General features: G+C 21.4%; 1 protein-coding gene and 1 long non-coding RNA gene across 44 annotated transcripts in view; one reads left to right on the top strand and one right to left on the bottom strand.

The window, feature by feature from the left end:
- The window catches only part of LOC113554799, a 55900-nt gene extending 47184 nt beyond the window's left edge, over nt 1-8716 (top strand). The window contains exon 4 of the long non-coding RNA XR_003405307.1: nt 8421-8716. This is a non-coding gene — a long non-coding RNA (uncharacterized LOC113554799). The remainder of the gene's footprint in view (nt 1-8420) is intronic.
- Nucleotides 1-21440, bottom strand: part of LOC113554788 (longitudinals lacking protein-like) — a 360082-nt gene that overhangs the window by 254201 nt on the left and 84441 nt on the right. The window contains exon 5 of one of the 43 annotated variants that reach the window (XM_026958787.1): nt 2817-3070. The exons of 38 other annotated variants lie outside the window; for them this stretch is intronic. In XM_026958787.1, the coding sequence (XP_026814588.1) occupies nt 2832-3070 (239 nt within the window). In that variant the 3' untranslated portion in view covers nt 2817-2831. Of the gene's footprint in view, nt 1-2816; nt 3071-4085; nt 4340-12666; nt 12889-19964; nt 20171-20817; nt 21105-21440 lie in introns of those variants that run through there. 4 more of the 43 variants (XM_026958786.1, XM_026958819.1, XM_026958820.1 and 1 more) reach the window with 4 other exon arrangements.

The raw sequence follows: 21440 nt of genomic DNA, 5'->3' as shown, positions 1-21440 counted from the left end.
TTGAAAAAATTAAAAATTCTTAAAATTGTTGTGATTTATACCTAAGGTTAAAGAACCAAATACAAGGTTCTCCATAAGTTTTCTTTCAAATGATTGCAAAAAAAAAAATTTCTAAAAACTTCTAAAAATATAAAAAAATTTCTGAGCATACAAAATTGCATAAAATAAAGATATATCATAAAAAGATTTAAGTTATTTGTTGTTAATCAAAAAGTACAAGTCATAGAAATTTGAAACTTCACCAATCGTTGAGATTGGCACTGTTTTTACATTGTTTTCTTTTCAACATTTTTCACAAAATTTTATGCTAGTTATAGGCTTTAAAATATTTGATTTTTTTTTTATGTATTTTAGATGTTAACTACATACAAATTTGGTCTTTACTTATAACAATAAATAATGTGCTTAGGTTAAAAATATAAAATAAGAGATTTTTATTTTAAAATTCTTATAACAAAACATGTTTGTTGAATCATGTCATTCAAAAAAACAATTTTAAGTATATCTATATTTAAACTAGAAATGTATTATCTAGCATTATAATGATTCTTTCTAGTTTTTTCTAAAAGTAAGAAAATTACTGAGTCATCAATGAATGAATTTGTCAAAAATTAACTATTTATTAAATTTATAATAAATATTCAATAGATAATACTACAATGTTTAACTTAGATAGCTTTTTCTTGAAAGCCAAAAAACTGAGAAATATTCATACATATTTGTAATATAAAGGAAATAAAACAAAATTATAATAAAAATTGTTTTTATAATTATAATACATTATATACATATACATTTAATCATGGGCCTGTTTGAATTCTGGGGATCACAAATTTATGTACAAATATCATATGCATTTTAAGTTCATTTTTATATTTAAATTGTTTATAGCAAAATTGACATTGAAACTGTGGACTTACACCGCATTCATATTTAATATGTCTTGATAGTGAAGTTTGGTATTTATATTTTCGATTACATCGATTACATTTAAATTTCTTGAAGTTTTCTAAAAAATAAAAAAATTAATGTAAATACAATAAAACAATAAAAAGCAAAAAATTAAAAATACATAACATTACACTAACAATCCCAAACCAATAGTTAAATATTGTACAAAGTTTTATTTAGTATTTATATTAAAAATGTAATATAAAATAATTTTTTTTTAATAAAGTTAATTATTAACATTTTTTTTTCATAAAGTATAATATACTTATACTCTTCAAATTTGAGTAGTTGTAAATATTTCTGCTTCCCCCATTTTTATACAACCATACAAACATACATCTATAGTAGTATAGACTCTATACCAATTAAACTTAATTTAGATAATCAGTTAATTCTAACTAATGTCAAAATGCAAAATACTATAAATAAAATTAAATGAAAATATCAAAGGTTATTTCTGATGAACTATAGTATATAATATAATATAATACGTGGGACACCAAATGGCACCAAACACATTTTATCCGGCCCGACAAAGAATAAATAACACATATTATGACAAAATTATATTAATTATGATTGTAAATTATTATTTTTGTTAAATATTATTGGTTTTTAAATAATGTAAATAGGTACTTAGAATTTTGATGGCCCACAAAAAATGTTCAGATTCGTCGTTCAAAATTATTAATTGGTGACCCCTGATATAATACATAATATATATGATACCTTAACCATTTTACTTGTAATTTTAGAATTAATACTAAAGTTAAAAACTAAAAACTGTGCAATATGGTTATTGTACATTACTTCACTCAATTTTATATACATAAAATTAATAATATCAATACATTATTTCTTACATTCTACTAACTTCAAAGCACACACTTTACTCATAAACATTTTTAACAATATAAGTAAATAAAATATTTAAAAAATTGTGTTAACAAATTCTAGTTTAAAACAATATTATTCAATATATTTTAGTATTTAAAAGATTATTAATAGGTTAAATTGCAAATTAATGACGACAATTACATTTTAAATCATGATTTAAAGAAACAAATTTCTATAGATAAAAAGTAAATTGAATGTTATAATATATATGTATAAATGCAAAAAAAAAATCATAAAACTGTATTGATAATGTATCATAGAAACTGAAGAAAAATAGAAACGTTTGCATGTAAACACTAAATAATACAATTTAAAAATTAATATACAAATAATAAAGAAATAATTTGGAAAATCAAGAAGTTGCTTTGTTCAACTTCACATAAGATATATGAATATTGTAATATAAAATTTAAAAATAATATTGAATCATAAAAATATTTAATTAAAACAATTTTGAGCAAAGCTCACAATACACTTTCTTAAATTCTTAAAAACTTCTCTTAACTTTTTTCTTATACTTACAGAAAATACTGAGATCATTGAGGACATCCTCAATCAATTAATTAGCTTAATTTCTAATTGAAAGGTAAAAATACCATTAAATTGGGAATGAGTTAAATTTAAATTTTCACAATTTCATACTAAATATATAATTTAAATGTTTTCTCAAATTCAAATTCATACTCAAAAAATTTGCATTCAAACTTTCAAACATTTTTATTATTAATTGAAATACAATGAATTTATTTTTAATGACCCAACCTAAGATGGGGTCTGAATCCAGAGACCTTCTCATAGTGGCGCCACTGCTACTTAGAATTTAAAAACCATTGCTTATGCTTAAAAAAATATTCACAAATAATAGTTTTTAAAAAAAATGTATTACTAAATAATATAAATATGGTTTCACTGAACTAAAAATTATTTTTAATTTAATATGAAATAAATGTCAAACAGTTTATTTTTATGGTATACAAATTTGATTAAGGTCCCATTTCAATTTTGGGAATCACAAATTTATGTACAAATCCCATATGGGCTTTAAGCTCATTTTTATACTTGAATTGCTTATAGCAAACTTCACATTGGAACTGTGGGCTTACACCACATTCATATTTCTTATGCCGGGTCAAATTTCTGCGGTACTTGTATATTCGACCACAACCACAAATGAATTCACATCGATTATTTGGTTTACGACACCGTCTTATTATACCTAGAACTGTGTTAAAGATCAAAATAAGTTTTTAAAAAACATATCTAACATTATAATCAAATTAAATAAAACAACATTTCAATATAGTTAAAGCTCTTTGGATAACTAAAAAAAAACAATAGCACTTAGGTTATAAACTAACCTTAAGTTTGGATATAAATTATATTAACTATCAAAATTGTTTATAAAATATTCAACTATAAATTATATAAAGTTTAAAAATTCTAGTCTAAGAAAAGGAATCATTTTTTGCAATTTACATAATAGTTTCATTAATAAAATGCCATACTACAATTAGATTCACTGTTTTCATATTCAACATTAATATTACAAACATAGTTACCTCTCATATATTAATAAAATCTTCATATATTTACAAATTACTTAAGAATTATACATTTGATATAGACAAATAAGCTTGTAATATGGCATTAGATCAAATAAAAATTAAATCATTTATGTAAGGTTATAAAATCATAATATTTAAATGTAAGTAATAGTATTTTTCATGCTTTTGAACAAAATTACCTATTTTATAGAAATAATATAGAATTTATTTTTCTAAAAAATAAAACATCAGCCAGGAAATATTAAAGACACTTAAAAGTTATAGTAATTATATACTTTATTCCTCTCAAAATTGTTAAGTATACACAAATTATATCTATTAATCCCTTGATAACTAAAAAAACTTTAAAACTAAAGTTTTAGTTTTAAACTTAAGTTGAGTCAAAATTATACTATACATAACTTTTAAAGATTTTTAGAGAACAATTTTACTTTTATAAATTATAACAAATATTTTAAAAATTTTAAACTGTCAATAAACCTGTTCCTAGGAAATTTGGCACAAAACAAATTATTAAACTGAAGATAGATGATTTAATAATATTTAATATATATATATATATATATATATATCATACAACTAATATTAAATTTAGTACTTTTATACAAACATTTTTTTAAATATCATAAAACATAATGACAAAATATCTAATACATATAAAAAATAAAGGAACTGATAAATTAATAATCAACATAAGATGCGATGTACTGTTCGCATATGACCTCTTAAACTTGACTTTTGTGTGAAAAAGTTGTTACAAATTTTGCACTGGAACTGTGGTGGTACACCGCATTGGTATCTTTGATGCTTTTTTAAATTCCTTACATATTTGTACTTTCTGTCACATCGCACACAAACAAAACAAAAGGGACCAAGTTGAAAATGTTTAGGAGTTGGTGGTTGTTCATTGCAATTATACCATTGAGCTAAAAAAATATTTATACATATTATTTACATATATTTATATAAAATATACTAAAACAAAAAATAAAAAGATAAAAAAGATAAGAAATTAATCACTAATTATCAAAATAAATTTCAAGCATAAAATGGTTTAGTTCAGTTTTACCCATAACCAGATTTTAAGATTTTTACATCATGAAATGTAATAAAAAAAACTTAAGATCCAATTTCAGACTATACTATATATTAATACCTAATCTTTATTTTAGATGCATAGTTATATAATTTATTGTATATCATAAAAAATGTAATATTTATCTAAAATATATTTTAGTTAACTATTGGATCAACATGCGTATATTAGGTATTGGGAAAACATTTTAACATAAAAATAAATAATTACATCATAAAAATAAAATTTTTTCTTTTTTTAATTTATAAAACATCAGATTACAAAAAAATTTAATATAATAATTTACAATATTATTTATCTTAAAAGATTTTAATATAGGTAGAGATTTAAACTATGTTAATTTTAAAAATTTTAATTATGTAATGTATGTATGTGTGTAATATGTATACTTATATCACAAACACAATATAATATGATTAATTTAAAATATGGATTGTAATTATTCTTAGTAATAATAAAAATACAACTTACTAGTACTAAAAATTATAACATTATACTATCCAAAACAAAATAACAGTTAAAACACTGTAATTATAGTAACACAAATTTTAATAATTTAATACATTTTTCGGAAGGTTTTATACTAAAAGTATTCATAAGTATTCTAATTTTAGCATATCTGTGTTTAAATTAACTATAAAATGTTATGCATTTTATTTTAAACTATCAATACACAGATGTATATTATCAATTATATGTTAACATTACAATCATTACTTTGTAATAAAAATACCCATAAAGTATTTATTGAAAATGCGTTTTTATTTTTATTGACACATTATTTGAATATTCATATAAAGAACAATGAAATGATTATTTTTTATTTAAAACCTAAATTTATTTTTTCTAAATTTATTTTGTAATATAAATAAAAACAAAAATGATAATAAAATTTAAAATAGTAATATTTCAAAATTATGTTGATTAATAGTTATGGTTTATACTTTATATCACTATATTAATCAAACCCTGTTTTAATAATTATTATAAATATAAATTTTATTTTGAATTATTTAAAAAGAAATGCTTTATAATCAAATATATTAAAATTCTCTCAAAAGTTCTATTAACCATGAATTAAACATCAAAACTTATAAACATAACTATTATAAAATTAAATAGTATATGAGATTATTATATTTATGTATCTAGTGTGATATACATGAGTTAATATTACTAATATGATTAAGATTTATAACAAACTTACGTTAATAAAATATTTATCAATTAATTCAGTTTAACTAAATAATCATATGTACATCTGCTAAATGAAATTTTAGAGTAAATGTATGTCGAAAACATTTTCCACACAAATTACACTTAAACATTGGCTGGATACCACATTCAAATTTTAGATGCCGGTTTAATGTGCATTTTTGCTTATATCTTCTTCCACATCCTTTAGGGCAAAAGAAAATTGATTTCTGATCTAAAACAAAAATGTTAAAACAGTTTGAATTAATTTAAATTCAAAAAATAATTAACAATTTAATAATTTATTATTAATATTCTAATGAAGTAATAAGCATGATCAGTTATAAATTCCTGAATTTTCAGGGGCAAAACAATGATGATAGATAAATGAACACATTTATTTCTATAATATTATATCATACTAAGCAACTTAAAAATTTTATTTCATTCATGCATTTACCACCAAGCACCCACACACCTAATATTTTTAATTCTTAAGGAATTTAGTTTTTATAAAAAAGTTTAAATTAAAGTACATTAAAATTATTCATATATTTATTACTGTATTAAATCAAAATTAATGATCAAAATCTTTAATTAACAATTATTTCCATGGATCAGTCAACATTTTAAAATTTTTAAATAATTACAAAATTATATAGTTATTTTTCATACATTAAAGTGCAGTAATTTATCATTTAGTTCAAATTAATGACAATATTATTATTAATAAATATAATACCACATCATCCTGTACCAAAGTAAACAAATAATTAAACCATTTTGTATTAAGTCCCATATTTATATAATAAATCTTTCACTTTATATTCCCTTTTACACATAATATGTTACCAACAATAAAACAACTTTTTTCTTATATTTTATTTAAGTCTAATAGAATAAATATTAAATTAATCTTATAATATATAAAAAATGACACATCATGACAGTTTAATGGATGAAAGTACTAACCAAAAACAATAAAATACTAAAAGTCTATAAACATTTGAATATCTGTAGATGTATATTATATTTGCTTATTTAACAAAGTATATTTATTTTATCAAATCTACTATATAAATAATTACTACCAGTAATAAATAAGCTAATTAATTGATTTTAATGTTTAATGAATAATTAAATCAACGACTTGCTTTGTATTATGTGCCGTGAGGATTTACCAATTGCTCTAACCCTGAAATAACGGGAATATCATAATTATATATTTTTTTAAAATTCTCAAAGACAAGGATGACAAGTATTTCATATTTTAATTTAGTTTAATGTTTTAATAATAGTGTAAAAAAATGATTTTTTACTAATAATTTTGAAAAAATCAAAGAGCCATTTTGTAATTTAGTTTTTTGAAAATTTTGATATTTCAACATTTTACTATCAGTAGCATTGTGATTTATAATACATATATTTTTTTTTAATTTTGAGAACAGTTTTTTATAGATATTATTATATGGGCAAGAGCACACAGGTTTGATAACACTGGTACTTATATAGTTATATGGTATTAAATAATTCACAATTTTTCTAGTAACTAAAAAAAAATTAAAAATCATGAGATTTAATGAAAATAAAATGTTAAAACGCCATATTTTCAGAAAAATAATCTCTACAAAATAGCTATTTTTGAATTTTTTTTTTTAACTGTACTAAGACATTAAATTAAATTAAAATATGAAATAAATGTAGTTCTTGTCCTTTTGAGTCTCAAAAAAAAAAAATAATTATGATTTCTTTGTTATTTCAGGAGATACTGCAATGGGTAAATTCTCACAAGATAACATTTATTCATTATTAAGTATGACTTATTCATAAAATTAAAATCAATATTGAAATACCAACTAATAACATGCAATCAATTACAAACAATTAATTAAACTTATAATATTTATATAACATTTAAATGAACAATATAATACAAAATATAGATATGTTCATTAAAAAGTGCCATTGATGATAAATTTGCTTTTCCTCATAGAATAACTATAGATTTAAATTATGATGAGAAAAAAAAAGTTAGGCAAGACATTAAAATGGAATTTTCAAGTTTGTCAATAATTTATTATAATACGTATTATATATGTAAAACATATTGGTAAATAGTTATTTAAAAAATATTATCATTAATATAGTATAATACATTAATAATATGGTACATATAACATATAAACTAGATAATAATAAAATTTTAAAATTATTTTATAGTCTCTTGTGGGAAAGATACAGATAAACCTCTGTTAGCGATCTAGCATTTTACCTAATTAATTGTTCTAAACAATTCTAAAAAGATTTTGAAAATTACAAACCATCAACTACTAGATAAAACACAAGTATAACCATAACCATTGTGTTAATATATTACCACCTTTATAAATTTGTAGTATGAATTTTTATATTTTGAACAAATCTCATATTGCTTATTTTATTTACATCAAACTAACCATTGTTTATTCATTGAGCAATACTAAATGAATCTTTAAATTAATGTTTAATATCAATATATCAATAAAATAAATGGTGTTTTGATAAACAAAAAAAAAAATCACATAAAATAAAAAATAAAATTATAAATACTATATAAATCTAAGATTATAAACAACATTAACTAATTTATTTGTAATTTTATAAAAGAATATTTAACCATCTATAAAATACAATTATTTATAAAAATATTTTGGTTACTTATTTTATTTTAACTACAGGGTGGGGTAAATCAAACGGTGCAGTTCAGAAGGTTGGTACTTCCCATGTAGTGGGTTAGTGCAATTATGATGGTCTCATTTCGTTGGGCAGACCATTATCACTTATCAGTCATTACCATGGTTTGGTCTAGTGAACAACAGGGCTTCGCTATCCGTACATTTTTTTCGTCTCTGTGAGGTAGCTCACACTTTCAACGGATTAGAGCATTTGTTATTTTGCTTGTGGGGCTACCTGAAGGGAAAGGTTTTTAAACATCAGCTTCACATCTTGGAAGACCTCAAAGAGCGAATTAGGGAGGAGATTGGCGATATACCACTATACCAGTCAAAATGTGGCCGAAAACTTCAAAAATTATCTTCACTACCTAACCTATAGCAGCCATCATCTTTCTAATGTTATTTTAAAAACTTGATACATAAAAAAGCACGATGTACTGAAGAAAATTAAATAAATATAATTTTCACGGCACTGTCTGTTTCGCACCACTCTGTATATTTTCAATTCATTATAGAAATTTTTTACCCAATTATTTTTTTTAAATAAACATACAATTTAAATATCTATTAAATTAAATTCTATCTAGTCTGACACTAAGTAATATATATAATATTCCAAAATTAATTATTGATTAAAAATATAAATTAAAAATAGAACAATATAAACTACATAATACAGCTATGTATACGTATCATGTGTATTTTAAAGTTAATGCGCTGTTTAAAATATTTGCTACAAATCGTGCATTGAAATTTTGGTTTTACACCACATTCAAACTTCAAATGCCTCGCGACACTACCTCTATGTTTATACTTCCGCCCACATTTATTTGGGCAATATATGTCATCTTTATCATCTTCTGAAAAAAGAGCACTCGTCCGTCCTGTTAGAAAAATAAGTTTTAGACAAATAAATACACAGTGAATTTAGAAACAAATTCATGATTTATTAGTGAAATTTTGAAGCTGACAAGCCAGTTAGCTGACACCAAATTTAAAATAAATAACACACCTGATATAGTAAAATAATCATTTTTAGATTTAACCAAAACTTCTGAAAGTTATTTGTACACTTAAATATGTATAAATTAATATAATTAGTATAAACAAATCAATTACAGTTCAAGATTACAATAATATTATATAAATAATAATAATACAGTTTTAATTACATAGATACACAATAATTCATTAGCCTATGAAAATAATTTTTCTTTTTTTAAACTTTCTTTCATAATTTGAACTACCATGCAAAATAAACTCATTATTTTTAATATTTTTTTACATACCAAGTAATTTGAGTTAGATATTTTTATCAATTAGATAAAATCCCTAATTTTATATTTAGAACAAGCAAGTACATTTTTTTTAATCTTGACGTATAATATTTAATGAATGATTTTTTTTTATTTATTAAAATTAAAATTTAGGTAAGAGAAATAATTAAGTGACAGAAGTGCATATATGTTTAGTCACAATACACTACTAAACTTTATATGCTAATAAATTACAACCAATCGCTCAATATAATATATCAACTTTTTTTAAAAACTACTTCTTACTTCAGAATATGAAAAATTAGGTATTTATATATTAATTGATTTCTATCAGAAAACTAAAAATTTAAAACCTAAAGAGATCATTAACATGAAGATTTTTAAAAAAATATTGGTTTTTTGCAAAAATATATTTAAATATAATTCAAACAATAATATTATATAAAACTATTTTATCAAAATCACAAAATTTTACTTAGAAAATTAGTGTACCGGTTAAATGCATATTTTTATATTCATACAATTATTGCTCTTGACTTAAGTGATTTTCTCATCAAATGTCCTAAGCCATTACTTTTTCTTTTTATAAATTATTATATAGGTATAAATCTATTGTGTACATATTAAATATTAAAAAAAGTTCAAAATGTATACATTTTACATAACTTAATATAACGCATACTTCATTCAGGAATATTGAGAGTTAATATATTATGCATGTTTTTCATGTGGAGCTTGTAACTAATTGGTTGTTTAAATGACTTTCTACAAGTAATGCACTGGAACATCGGAATTACTCCACACTCATACTTGCGGTGAGTATACAACCCTTGGCTATACTTATACTTACGTCCACACCCATTAGGGCAGTGATAGTAACTGTCAGATTGTCGAACCATTCTATTGTCACCTAAAATGAATATACATATGTATACATATGTATATATACATATACCTATTTATTATATACTTATTTAATATAATGTACAATTCAATAGTAAGAAAAATAGTTTTAGAAATTGAAATTAAAAGAGTTATTGGCTATGCTCTACTTATTAAAAGCCGAGTATCTTGGTACCTAGAAATACTAGGATAGTTAAATTAACTTAAAATAACTTTGAAAATGTTAATATTTTAAATAGAGTTAATTTTTTTTTAATTATACAAAGTTAGGTTAAATAGTAATACTATTAAATAAGAAAGTTATATTTTTATTGTTATTTTTAACAGATTATAAAAACGTACCATGGTGCCTTTTTAAATCACTTACAGTTACAATAAAAATATTTCTAAAAGATATTAATATTTTAAAACACTAAACACAATCATTTAGTTATATTATGATCATTGTTTATTACAAATCTGACGACTAAATCTTAACACCTAAAATAATCTTTAGAGAAACTTAAGTTCATTGCAATACATTTTCTAAGTACACAGAAGCTGACAGATTTTACGACATTTAAGTTTACATAAATGTTTAGTCAAAATCAAGAACACATTATCAGCATTATTACTAATTAGGTACATAAATAACAATCAATAGTGATACATTTTTAGATCAGCCTGTAGAAATAAGTAGCGTAACAAAGAAAATCTTTATGTCATCACCATAAAAAATAAGCAGTTAACTGCTGTGTTTTTAAAGATGAATACACTAATAAGGAGTGTTATGTTGTATAACTAATATACTAAAATACCCTTTAATACATTTGACTTAAAAAAAATATAACAATTACAATTTATCTTTTATATCCTTGTTAAAAGAGTATGACTAGTGGCTACTATAAAATTGTGACATTGTGTCTTGTAGTATCATTATTCCTATTGTAAATTTATAAATGATACTAAAGAATTTTTTCATGTGATTTATTACGGTAGTTATGAAATTATCTAATTTGGCTAATGACATATGTAAACAATAATAATTTGGTTAATATATGTGTTTGATGTTAATAATTTAAAAAACATTAACCATTTGCCCTTCCTGAATAATTGTTGGAACAAAAACTTAAGAAGTTTAAATATGAATAGTAACATGAGTTATAAATATCATTCTGATGTCTGTTCCACTTATGATTACGATCACCAAATACCAGTAGATAGAGTGGTGTAAAGATAGAAGATGCATTAATAAAAAAAAAATAATAGGAGCAATTTTGCATTTTTTCATTCTAGATATTTTATTGGCAGGCTATAAATTATATTATATTTTGTAGAATTTCTATAGAAATTTAAATTAAGTAAACTGTAAACCAGCCAAATTGAGTTTTGTGAAATATGAAGGTGATACTTTATATAATGAAATCAATAAATAATAAACTATTATACATGCAAAATTCAGATTACACTAAAATAGAGAAAATGTTAGCTTTACTTTATTATAATTTCGCAGTTTTTTTTTTAGATTTTTCTCAATATTTTTTGATAAATTAAAACCATTAATTAAATTAGTGTCTGGTTTAATTTAGGCAAAACCAGGTACATTTAACTTTTAAAACAAAAATAATATGAAATTTCTCATTATTATTCTTAATCTAATATTATAACAAGACATTTTTTTTAATAGTATACATAGTATCATTAGATCATAACTAATAGAAATCATACCTATAAATTAACAAAAATATATCTTTTAATTATTTAACAAAACAAAAACTGTTTACAGAGTACACAAAATTATGTAAAACTTTTTTTAGAAAACATTAGAAACTTATTATAAATTAAATAGAAAATGCAAATATCAGTCTAATTTTAAATTAAGTGTTTTTAATGCAGTTTTTTAGAGAATATACAAATTTGTACATTTATTTATATTTTTGGTAAGAAAAAAATATTTCAACATTTATTTAATAATAATTATATATTTTTACAATCATATACATTATCTTTAAATTATACTAATTTATTGTTTACATTAGGAACTAGAGGCAAATGAGACAAATGATTAACATCAATATTCAAAGGGTACGCTAAATATACATTAATATAATTTCGGCTTTATAAATTAAAACTAATTTTGCTATGTTTATTGCCCATATGCATTTTATAACTGATTGGCTGTTTGAAGTACTTGTTGCAAATTTGACAATGAAACTTTGGGCTAACACCACATTCAAATTTTAAATGTTTTAATAAGGAAGGGCGATGAACATACTCTCGATCACAGTTATAGTTTGGACACGTATATTTACCTGCAAAACAATTTAATGAGACCATACTTAATTACATATCATATATACCTTTACTAAATTAACTAGCAAACATTTAATGTTATTATAATATTCTTATTAATACTTAATAAGAAAAACATGCACATGCTAAAATAATAATAAAAATAATAAGATTAAATAATAAAAAGCAACAATATTTGTTTTATTTTAACTAAAATAAATAAATTAAATAGTATTTATTAAAAAAATATATATATATTTACTAACAGCACCTGAGAAATGTAGAATTACAGTAGAAAAATTACAGCTTTAAAATTGAAGTTGACTTCTGTGAAAAACCACGTTCATTTTAGTTACATATTTTATTGAGCTGTCGTAAATCCTCATAATACATTTCAATCTTAGCATATAATATTTTTTCATAATTACCGATTAGTATAATTTTTTTTAAGGTCATGAAAAAATGGGGTTTTTGAAAAATAGGAATAACTATTATTACTAATCCCAGGGCATACAAAGCTCTAAAACTCAGATCAACTGATCAAATTTACTTTCTTCATTATTTTTTAAACTAACCAAAAAATGTTAGTTTTTCAATCAAAGTAAACACTAGGAGATAGATGATAGAGCTTTTACTTTTTAATATTTATTAACATAATTATAAAGCTTTTTATACTAAATATACTAATACATGTAAATTATTATTATACAATATTTTTTTACCCTGAAATTATATAATTTTATTTTATCAAATAAAATTAACACAAACTTATTTAATTAATTCAATGATTTTGAGTTCATCCTTAAACAAAAATCATAGTCATGGAATTATTTAAAAACCTCATAGCACTAATAATAATTATTAATTCTTAATAAATTATTTAATATATATATGAGTCAACAAATAAAAATATCTGTTATTGATTGACAATTTTTTTTAAATTAAAAAATGGTTTTTACTTTTTTTTACTGTGATAAATTAACCATCACTTATATCTTATCTCTATTAAAATAATTTAAATTAATTGTTTTACTAATTAGTACAAAATTAATGATCTGAATGTAAATCCAACAAAATACAATAAGATGACATCCAAGATAAAAGACAATTATTGAATTCAATTAAAATATGAATGGAACACAGATTATGGACACCTATTCAATAAAGAATCTTGGAGTCATTCTATATAGCGAACAATTTGTACTCATATAATACATATAGGTTATATCATGAGCAAGGTTTAACTTATGTTGGGATTTGTAAAAACATATCAACAAATTAAATGTAGCAGTCAACATCTTAAAAACCCACCTCATTAATACATTCACTCCTATAATAAACTAATATACTAGTATAATATAATACATATAACCCAGTATTGAATAAAGATATCAAAAGACATAAAAGGTGTAAAAGTGTAAGATAAATTAATAGTGTAAATTCATATGCTGTTTGTAAATAAATATAGAAAAAATATTAAGAATACGGCTAAAAAATAGAAGAACAATAAATCATAAGTGATCTTTTGTTTTACTAGAAGCTTTTAAACAGATTGAATGATGTTTCAATCATTATTTAAGTGTTTGAGTTTTGTGTACTTATAAGAGGATAATGACTTAAACATCTCTTACTTAATAAAAAACTCTCAATAACTTAGTCTTAATAAAAAATTAAGAAAATATAAGGATCAATATTATGAACCGAATTTCAATTATAAAATTGAAATTAAAATTAGCAATTTTAACATACCATTAGTAAAGTGGATTGAAATAGTAACTATGGAATTTGAGATACACTATTCACCTAATATTCAGTATTAAAAAAATCATCATGCTAATGAATTGTAAAGATAAAAACAATAAACAACTGTATATAACTCTTTTATATTAGTTAATTTCAAAATGTTTAATTGGTTTAAAAATAATAATAATGTAATAAATAATAAATAATAATAATAATCAATTTAGAATTTTATCATATAAATATACTTAACTACATTGAAATTACATTAGCTCTTATGACTTATAATATACTTTTATGTAAGTATAGGCCCTTTAAAAATAGGCTTCAGACAAATGACCCCAGAAAACCATTCTGAGTACAGCTCTAGTTATAATTTAACTTCATACAAAAGATTAGATTAAATAAACCAACAATCTTATTATACTTATTGAATAAATACGCATCAAAATTTTTACATTTATAGATTAACTATTTGATTTTTTTTATTTTAATATAAATTCCAATAGGTTTGATTTCAATCACATTAAAAATGTATTTCTAATTGAAAATATTAAATAAAGCAAATAAATTGAAATCCATGTGTTTTTGATTTTCTGTTCATAATGGAACAAACAGGTATACAACTGAAGTAAACTAAATTGAATATATTGCAATATAGATATTAGCTATTTTATATTTTTCTAAATTAAACAACTTACCTTTTAAACAAAAAAAATATTATTAAAATAAAAATTTTAGAAATAAAAACTCAATTCATATAGCCATCAATTGTATTGTTATTACTTTATTAAAACAATTATACTATTTACATAATACTTATTTAATTAAATTAAATATTGTCTCCAATATAAAACATGAAGAACAAATAAATATGAATATTATTTGTATATTTTCTTCAAATAATTATTTTATGAATCGATATTACATGATTTTTTAAATGTGATTTATGTTTAAACATTTTATTGCATATACTGCATTGAAACTTTGGTGCAACGCCACATTCATATTTTAAATGCGCTTTTAAAGTAGATTTGTGCTTATATTTACGTCCACATCTTAGACAATGTAATAAAATATAATCTGAAAGAATTTTATATCATTTTATGGTAGATAAAAAAAAAATATATATTAAAATAAATAATAAATCATTCATTTAGGTAAGCCCAAGCAAAATAAATATTCAACATATTATATAACTTAAGTCTATTTTAATCTGATGAACTCAATAAAAATTTTGTTATGGTAAACAATTCTGAACGACTCAATTTATCTAAAAATTATAAATCAAAATTTTAGGATTTTATTCTTTAAGTATTAGAAAATGTACACATTAACCAGGAATTTAACCTACCTGAGTAAAATTTACTCGTGAATACAAACAAATTATTTTTGAGTAATTTATTATAGTTAATCATTTTAAGTAATAATCGTGAAACATTAACAAATAACAAGATTATAGTTTAAATATTTTTAAACAATAATAACAATTACTAAATAATTACTTTATATACCTAATATTTATGCACAACTCTATACAAAATATGTAAATAAAGTGGAACGTTGATAAATTCCCTTGCAAAAATCTCGATTACTTAAAAAATCGATCGGTTTATGTGTACGGTGGTATCGAATGTAAAAATTATTAATTATTTAATAATATTTTTTATTATAATGTTTTAGTAATAATTTTAAAATTTTAACAATAACAATACATACTGTAATTATTTGTAGATACTATAACAATATAAAAATATAATAATTAAAAACTATAATTTAGGTACATACATTTTAAAAAGTCAAAAAAATTGCATTTCCCTTGAATTTTGACTTATCAAAGTTTCATAGTAAGTTATTATATATTATTACTAAAATTATTTAGAATGTTATCATTATCTACTTAGTTATACATTATTTATTAGAATGGCGCTTAAAATTGCATAGTATCTATTATTCTACACTCACATTTATTTTTTACAAATCTACATTCAATGCATTGGTCATCCACTAATATTCTACAATGTCAAATTTACTTAATGAAATTGTGCATTTCATAAAAAGTTATCCAGTTTATGAAATGGAAACCATTTTTTCCACTTTTTGAAATATTTGAATAGATTTTCAAAAAATAGATATTAATAAATATATAAGTAAATTAGTTTAATTTTTTTTTCCAATGGCCACCCACAAACAAAGAAAGAAATATTTATTCTTTATTATAGATATTATTTTGAAAAAAATAGAATATGTTATTATCATTTTTATCATTTAGAAATTATGAATTATTTATTTAATAATATAACATAGACTAGGTAAGTACTAGGTAAATATATTTTTATGATTTGATAATTTTTGTATTCACAATTAATCGAATTATATCAACAACTATTACATTTAATTTTCATCTAAACTTGTCCACCCCATTTGTCTGTACATCACTATACTGACTTTACTTGACTATACTATATGTACACCACAACATTTTACAATATACTAAAGCTATGTATACCCGAATAGGTATAAATCACATTTATCAAAGCTACAGATGCGAAAATAAAACTAGAAACGTTACAAATAAAACAAAAATTACCTATTACATGGTACCTACCTTTATTTAATAAATAAAAAATAACCAAATCACCTCATGTTTTAATAATACCTATACAAAGATACCTAGTAAAATTATAATTAATTAAAAAATAAGCTGAATTTTATTATGTTTTTTCCATTAATATCGTATAATTATAGTTTCACAAAATTAGAGACTCTACTAAAGAGCGATCACTGGCATACAACCAGTAGCAATAAGCTACTCAACATGTGCATTCAAAAGCGAATGTAAATTTAATACAACTGTAATAAGTGTATTCATAATTCTAATTATCTTGGCAGGACTATATTTCTCTTAATATATAAATATGTGAATAAGCAATACAAATTATAAATCTGAAATATATATATATATATGGAAGTTAACTGTAATGTCCTTATAGATTTATTATGTGGTTAATTGGTAATCGTCATTAAATAAAATGATGCTAATTAAATAAGTCTCAAGTCCTAGTCTAGATAAGTTAATGAAAATAGTAATTACCATTTAGTCAATTACTTCCTGAAAATATTGTTTTGAAAAAAGGAATTTAGGAATGTAGAACAAATTGCACATTACATACCTTTTGATACGCAGTTTTATTATTATTTACATTCATAATCATTTTAAGAACACTAATTTTTTTTTTTCAGTTAGTACAAATTATGTAAAGTTTAATATATAAAGTACATATTTTTAATATAAAACAATTAATATTATTTTGTTAAAAATTAATTAAAATCATATGTATTAATTTTACTTTTTCCATAAAATTATCTTATGAATAGCCCACATGTGACTTTTATAGTGAATTGGTTGCTTAAAGTATTTAACACAAATATTACATTGAAATTGAGGTTTGACCCCACACTCGTACTTCATATGTAGTTTTACAGCTGTTTTTGATTTATATTTACGACCACAGTTTTTTGGACAGTAGAATAAACAACCCCAGACATCAGTTTTTATCACCCAATTACCTAAAGAATAAAATATTAAATATGAATTAGATACTTGATTTAAATAAAAAATCCATGTAAAATCTATAGATATATACATAAACTATTAATATTAATTATAAGCTATATAAAAATATGTAATATTAATTTTGGTATAAATAAATAATATACAATTGTGACTTATGGACTTTTCCCAAACTTAATATAAAACATTATCCTAATTTTTTTTAAATAATAATTAAAATTTAACATTTTATCCTTTTTAAACTTCTTAGTTTAAAGAATATATTTATTCTTAGATAAACTTCTATTTTAAGCACAAATAGCCAAGCTCAACTAAAAAAAAAATTAAGAAGTTTCATATTTTTATTTGTTATTAAATATTAGTTTTTAATTTAATATTAATAATTTTCAATAAAAAATATATTTCTGGTTATCACAATAGTTGTGATAAAATATTTATGCGAGTACATTATATTTATTATAAACACTAGTTTTATAAAAAAAAAAAAAAAAATGAAATTGAGGATATTCTCAATGGCTAATTGTTTTGTACTAAACATTCTTTTATTTTGTTAAAATATCTCATAATTAATTTTTCAATACCTTTATAAAAGGTTATTTAAAAAACTTCTTATAGCATAAAATTAATTGGAGACTCCAATTAATTCATTTTTCAATATTTATATTAATAGGTAACTATCTCAAACCATCTTAAAATGCATCTTTAATAATCAATATTCATAATACTGTTAAAGTTAATATTGCTTAAATTAAAATATAAATATAACTTAATTTTTATATAATATTTCTAAATCGTGATAATTTCATAAAATAATAAATATTTATAAATGTATATACAATTTAAAACTATCCTAACCATAGTTTAATATTAAAATTACTATAAAAATTAACTATTGGTTATAATACATTTTATATGAATGCCGAGGGATCTAAATTGAAGTATACCTAACCTAATTAAGAATAAAGGTAATTATGATTAAATCATAAACAATATACCTTATGTATTAATATTTTAAAATTAATCATCCAACTTTGATGAATTTCCCTATTTTATAATAGGATAATGAAGTCTATGCAGTTTCAATTAGTAAAAATATTGAGGAACACCATGAAAGTTATTAATAAATTAAGTGTTATATAATAATAAATTATTGAGTAGATAAAGGGTGTCGCACAGTTCATTTTAGTATACGAGTATTCTCGCATATTTAGTATAATATTATGCACTGTTCTATTAAGTAGTCTTTTGTCCTCTTTTCATTTATTTAACATAATTTTTCTAGGTTAGATTTATACAAATCATAAGAAATTGGGTACCTAATATTTTAAGTAATACAGAAACAAAAAAGTTATTTTGAATAAATCAAAATTATAAAAAATAGAAGAAGATTATATTTTTAACAACAAACGTATAATTTAAAAAAATATAAATTATAAAACATTTAACTGAACATAAACAGTTTGACAATTTTGGGTAATATTTGAATAATTACTGATTATAGATTAGCACTACTGATTTACAACCATAAAATATTAATATTTTATTTACTATGCTAATTGCTTACATTCAAATAACTTCTTTATTAAATTATCAGCGATTGTTTCAAAAATAGTTAAAAGAAAAAGAAATAAATTAAAGTAAATGCCTAATAATATAAACCAATTAGGATCTAAAATAATTTTCATAAGTAATTAGTTATTACTCATAATTATATTAAAATTAAAATAAATACATGGAATTTTATGAATCTTAATAAATACAAATTTTAAGTTGGTATTTTGAGTACTCATAATATTATTACATCACAATTCCATGATCTCGTATCATATGAACTTTAAATGTACATTTATGCTTATAACTTTTATGACACACTTGACAATGAAATTGTGGGTCTACTCCACATTCATATTTAAGATGAGTATACAATGCTGTTTTTGACTTATATTTTCGGCCACATTTGTTGGTACAGAAAAATACATCTTCACCATCTAAAAATGCATTTATATATTCTATAAGTTTATGAGGTAATACATTAATATAGTATGGTATTTATAAAAGTTTAACTAATTATATGTTTACTTTCTATTATCTATATTAAAAATATTACACATAATTTGTATGCTGTATATGCATACAAATATAATTAATTTAAAATACATGCAAATAATTAAAATAAAATACAACATACTGAGAAGCAAATATACACTGTTAAATTATAATCAAAAATATATATTTTATTTATAAATTTAATTGCACATTTTAAACAATTCATTTAAATCAATGCTGCTAATTTCAATGACCTATTAATTATTATATTAATATTCAGTTATATATTATCAAAACCAATTAACATTTAAAAAACAAATTATATTTTATACTAAAATAATTGTTAAAAACAAAATGTTTGTAGGTATAAGATACATATAATGAAACGTAATTTTGTTAAATAATTGATCCATTTTATAGCCTTTTACACTAATATTAAATATTTAAAATATAGTTCATTCTTATATTGTTTATTTATGTAACTATATAATTCTATCAAAACCAACTTAAAGACTTAACAACAACAAAAAAAAAAAATTAATCTGTAGAAGAATTTATTTATATTTTAACAAATGATATGAATATTAACTGTAAATGATCTTAATTATGTATTTTTTGAATTTTCACAAGAGCCAAACATCATTGGTGTCTCTTCGTTGTAAAATATATCTTTGTTAAATGCAATTAGTGATCTGTGTACATGTAGTATATGAGATTGGAATGACCATTTTCGTTTGAATGCTTTCAAACAATGCTGACATCGAAATCTAGGTTCTATACCACACTCATGCTTTAAATGAGTATATATCCCGGGTTTCGTTTTATATGACCTATTACAGCCAGCATTTGGACATTTATACATAATTTTGGGGATATCTATAATAAAAATAAAACGAAAAATTATATTAATTAAGGAATATGAAGTTTAAAAAAAAAAATTATACATAATATTACAATATTATTCACAAATGCAAACATTAAACGTTTGAAGAACATATTAAAAGCAAAGCTAACTCAAGCAAAGACAATGTTAGTTAAATATTTAACTCGATTAACTTATAAATATAAAAAAAAAATTAAAAACATTATGTAGTTAAGTATTTTATACACAAAATTTAATCAAAATTAAAATAAAATGTAATGATGATTATTCTTCCAATATCTACATAAACATTATTTTTATCCAATGGCATACCCTGAACAGGTATGATA

Source organism: Rhopalosiphum maidis, chromosome 2 (genome assembly GCF_003676215.2).
Source record: "Rhopalosiphum maidis isolate BTI-1 chromosome 2, ASM367621v3, whole genome shotgun sequence".
Taxonomy (NCBI): Eukaryota; Metazoa; Arthropoda; class Insecta; order Hemiptera; family Aphididae; genus Rhopalosiphum; species Rhopalosiphum maidis.
The sequence above is the reverse complement of the archived record's forward strand: the minus strand, read 5'-3'. Positions and strand labels throughout refer to the sequence as shown.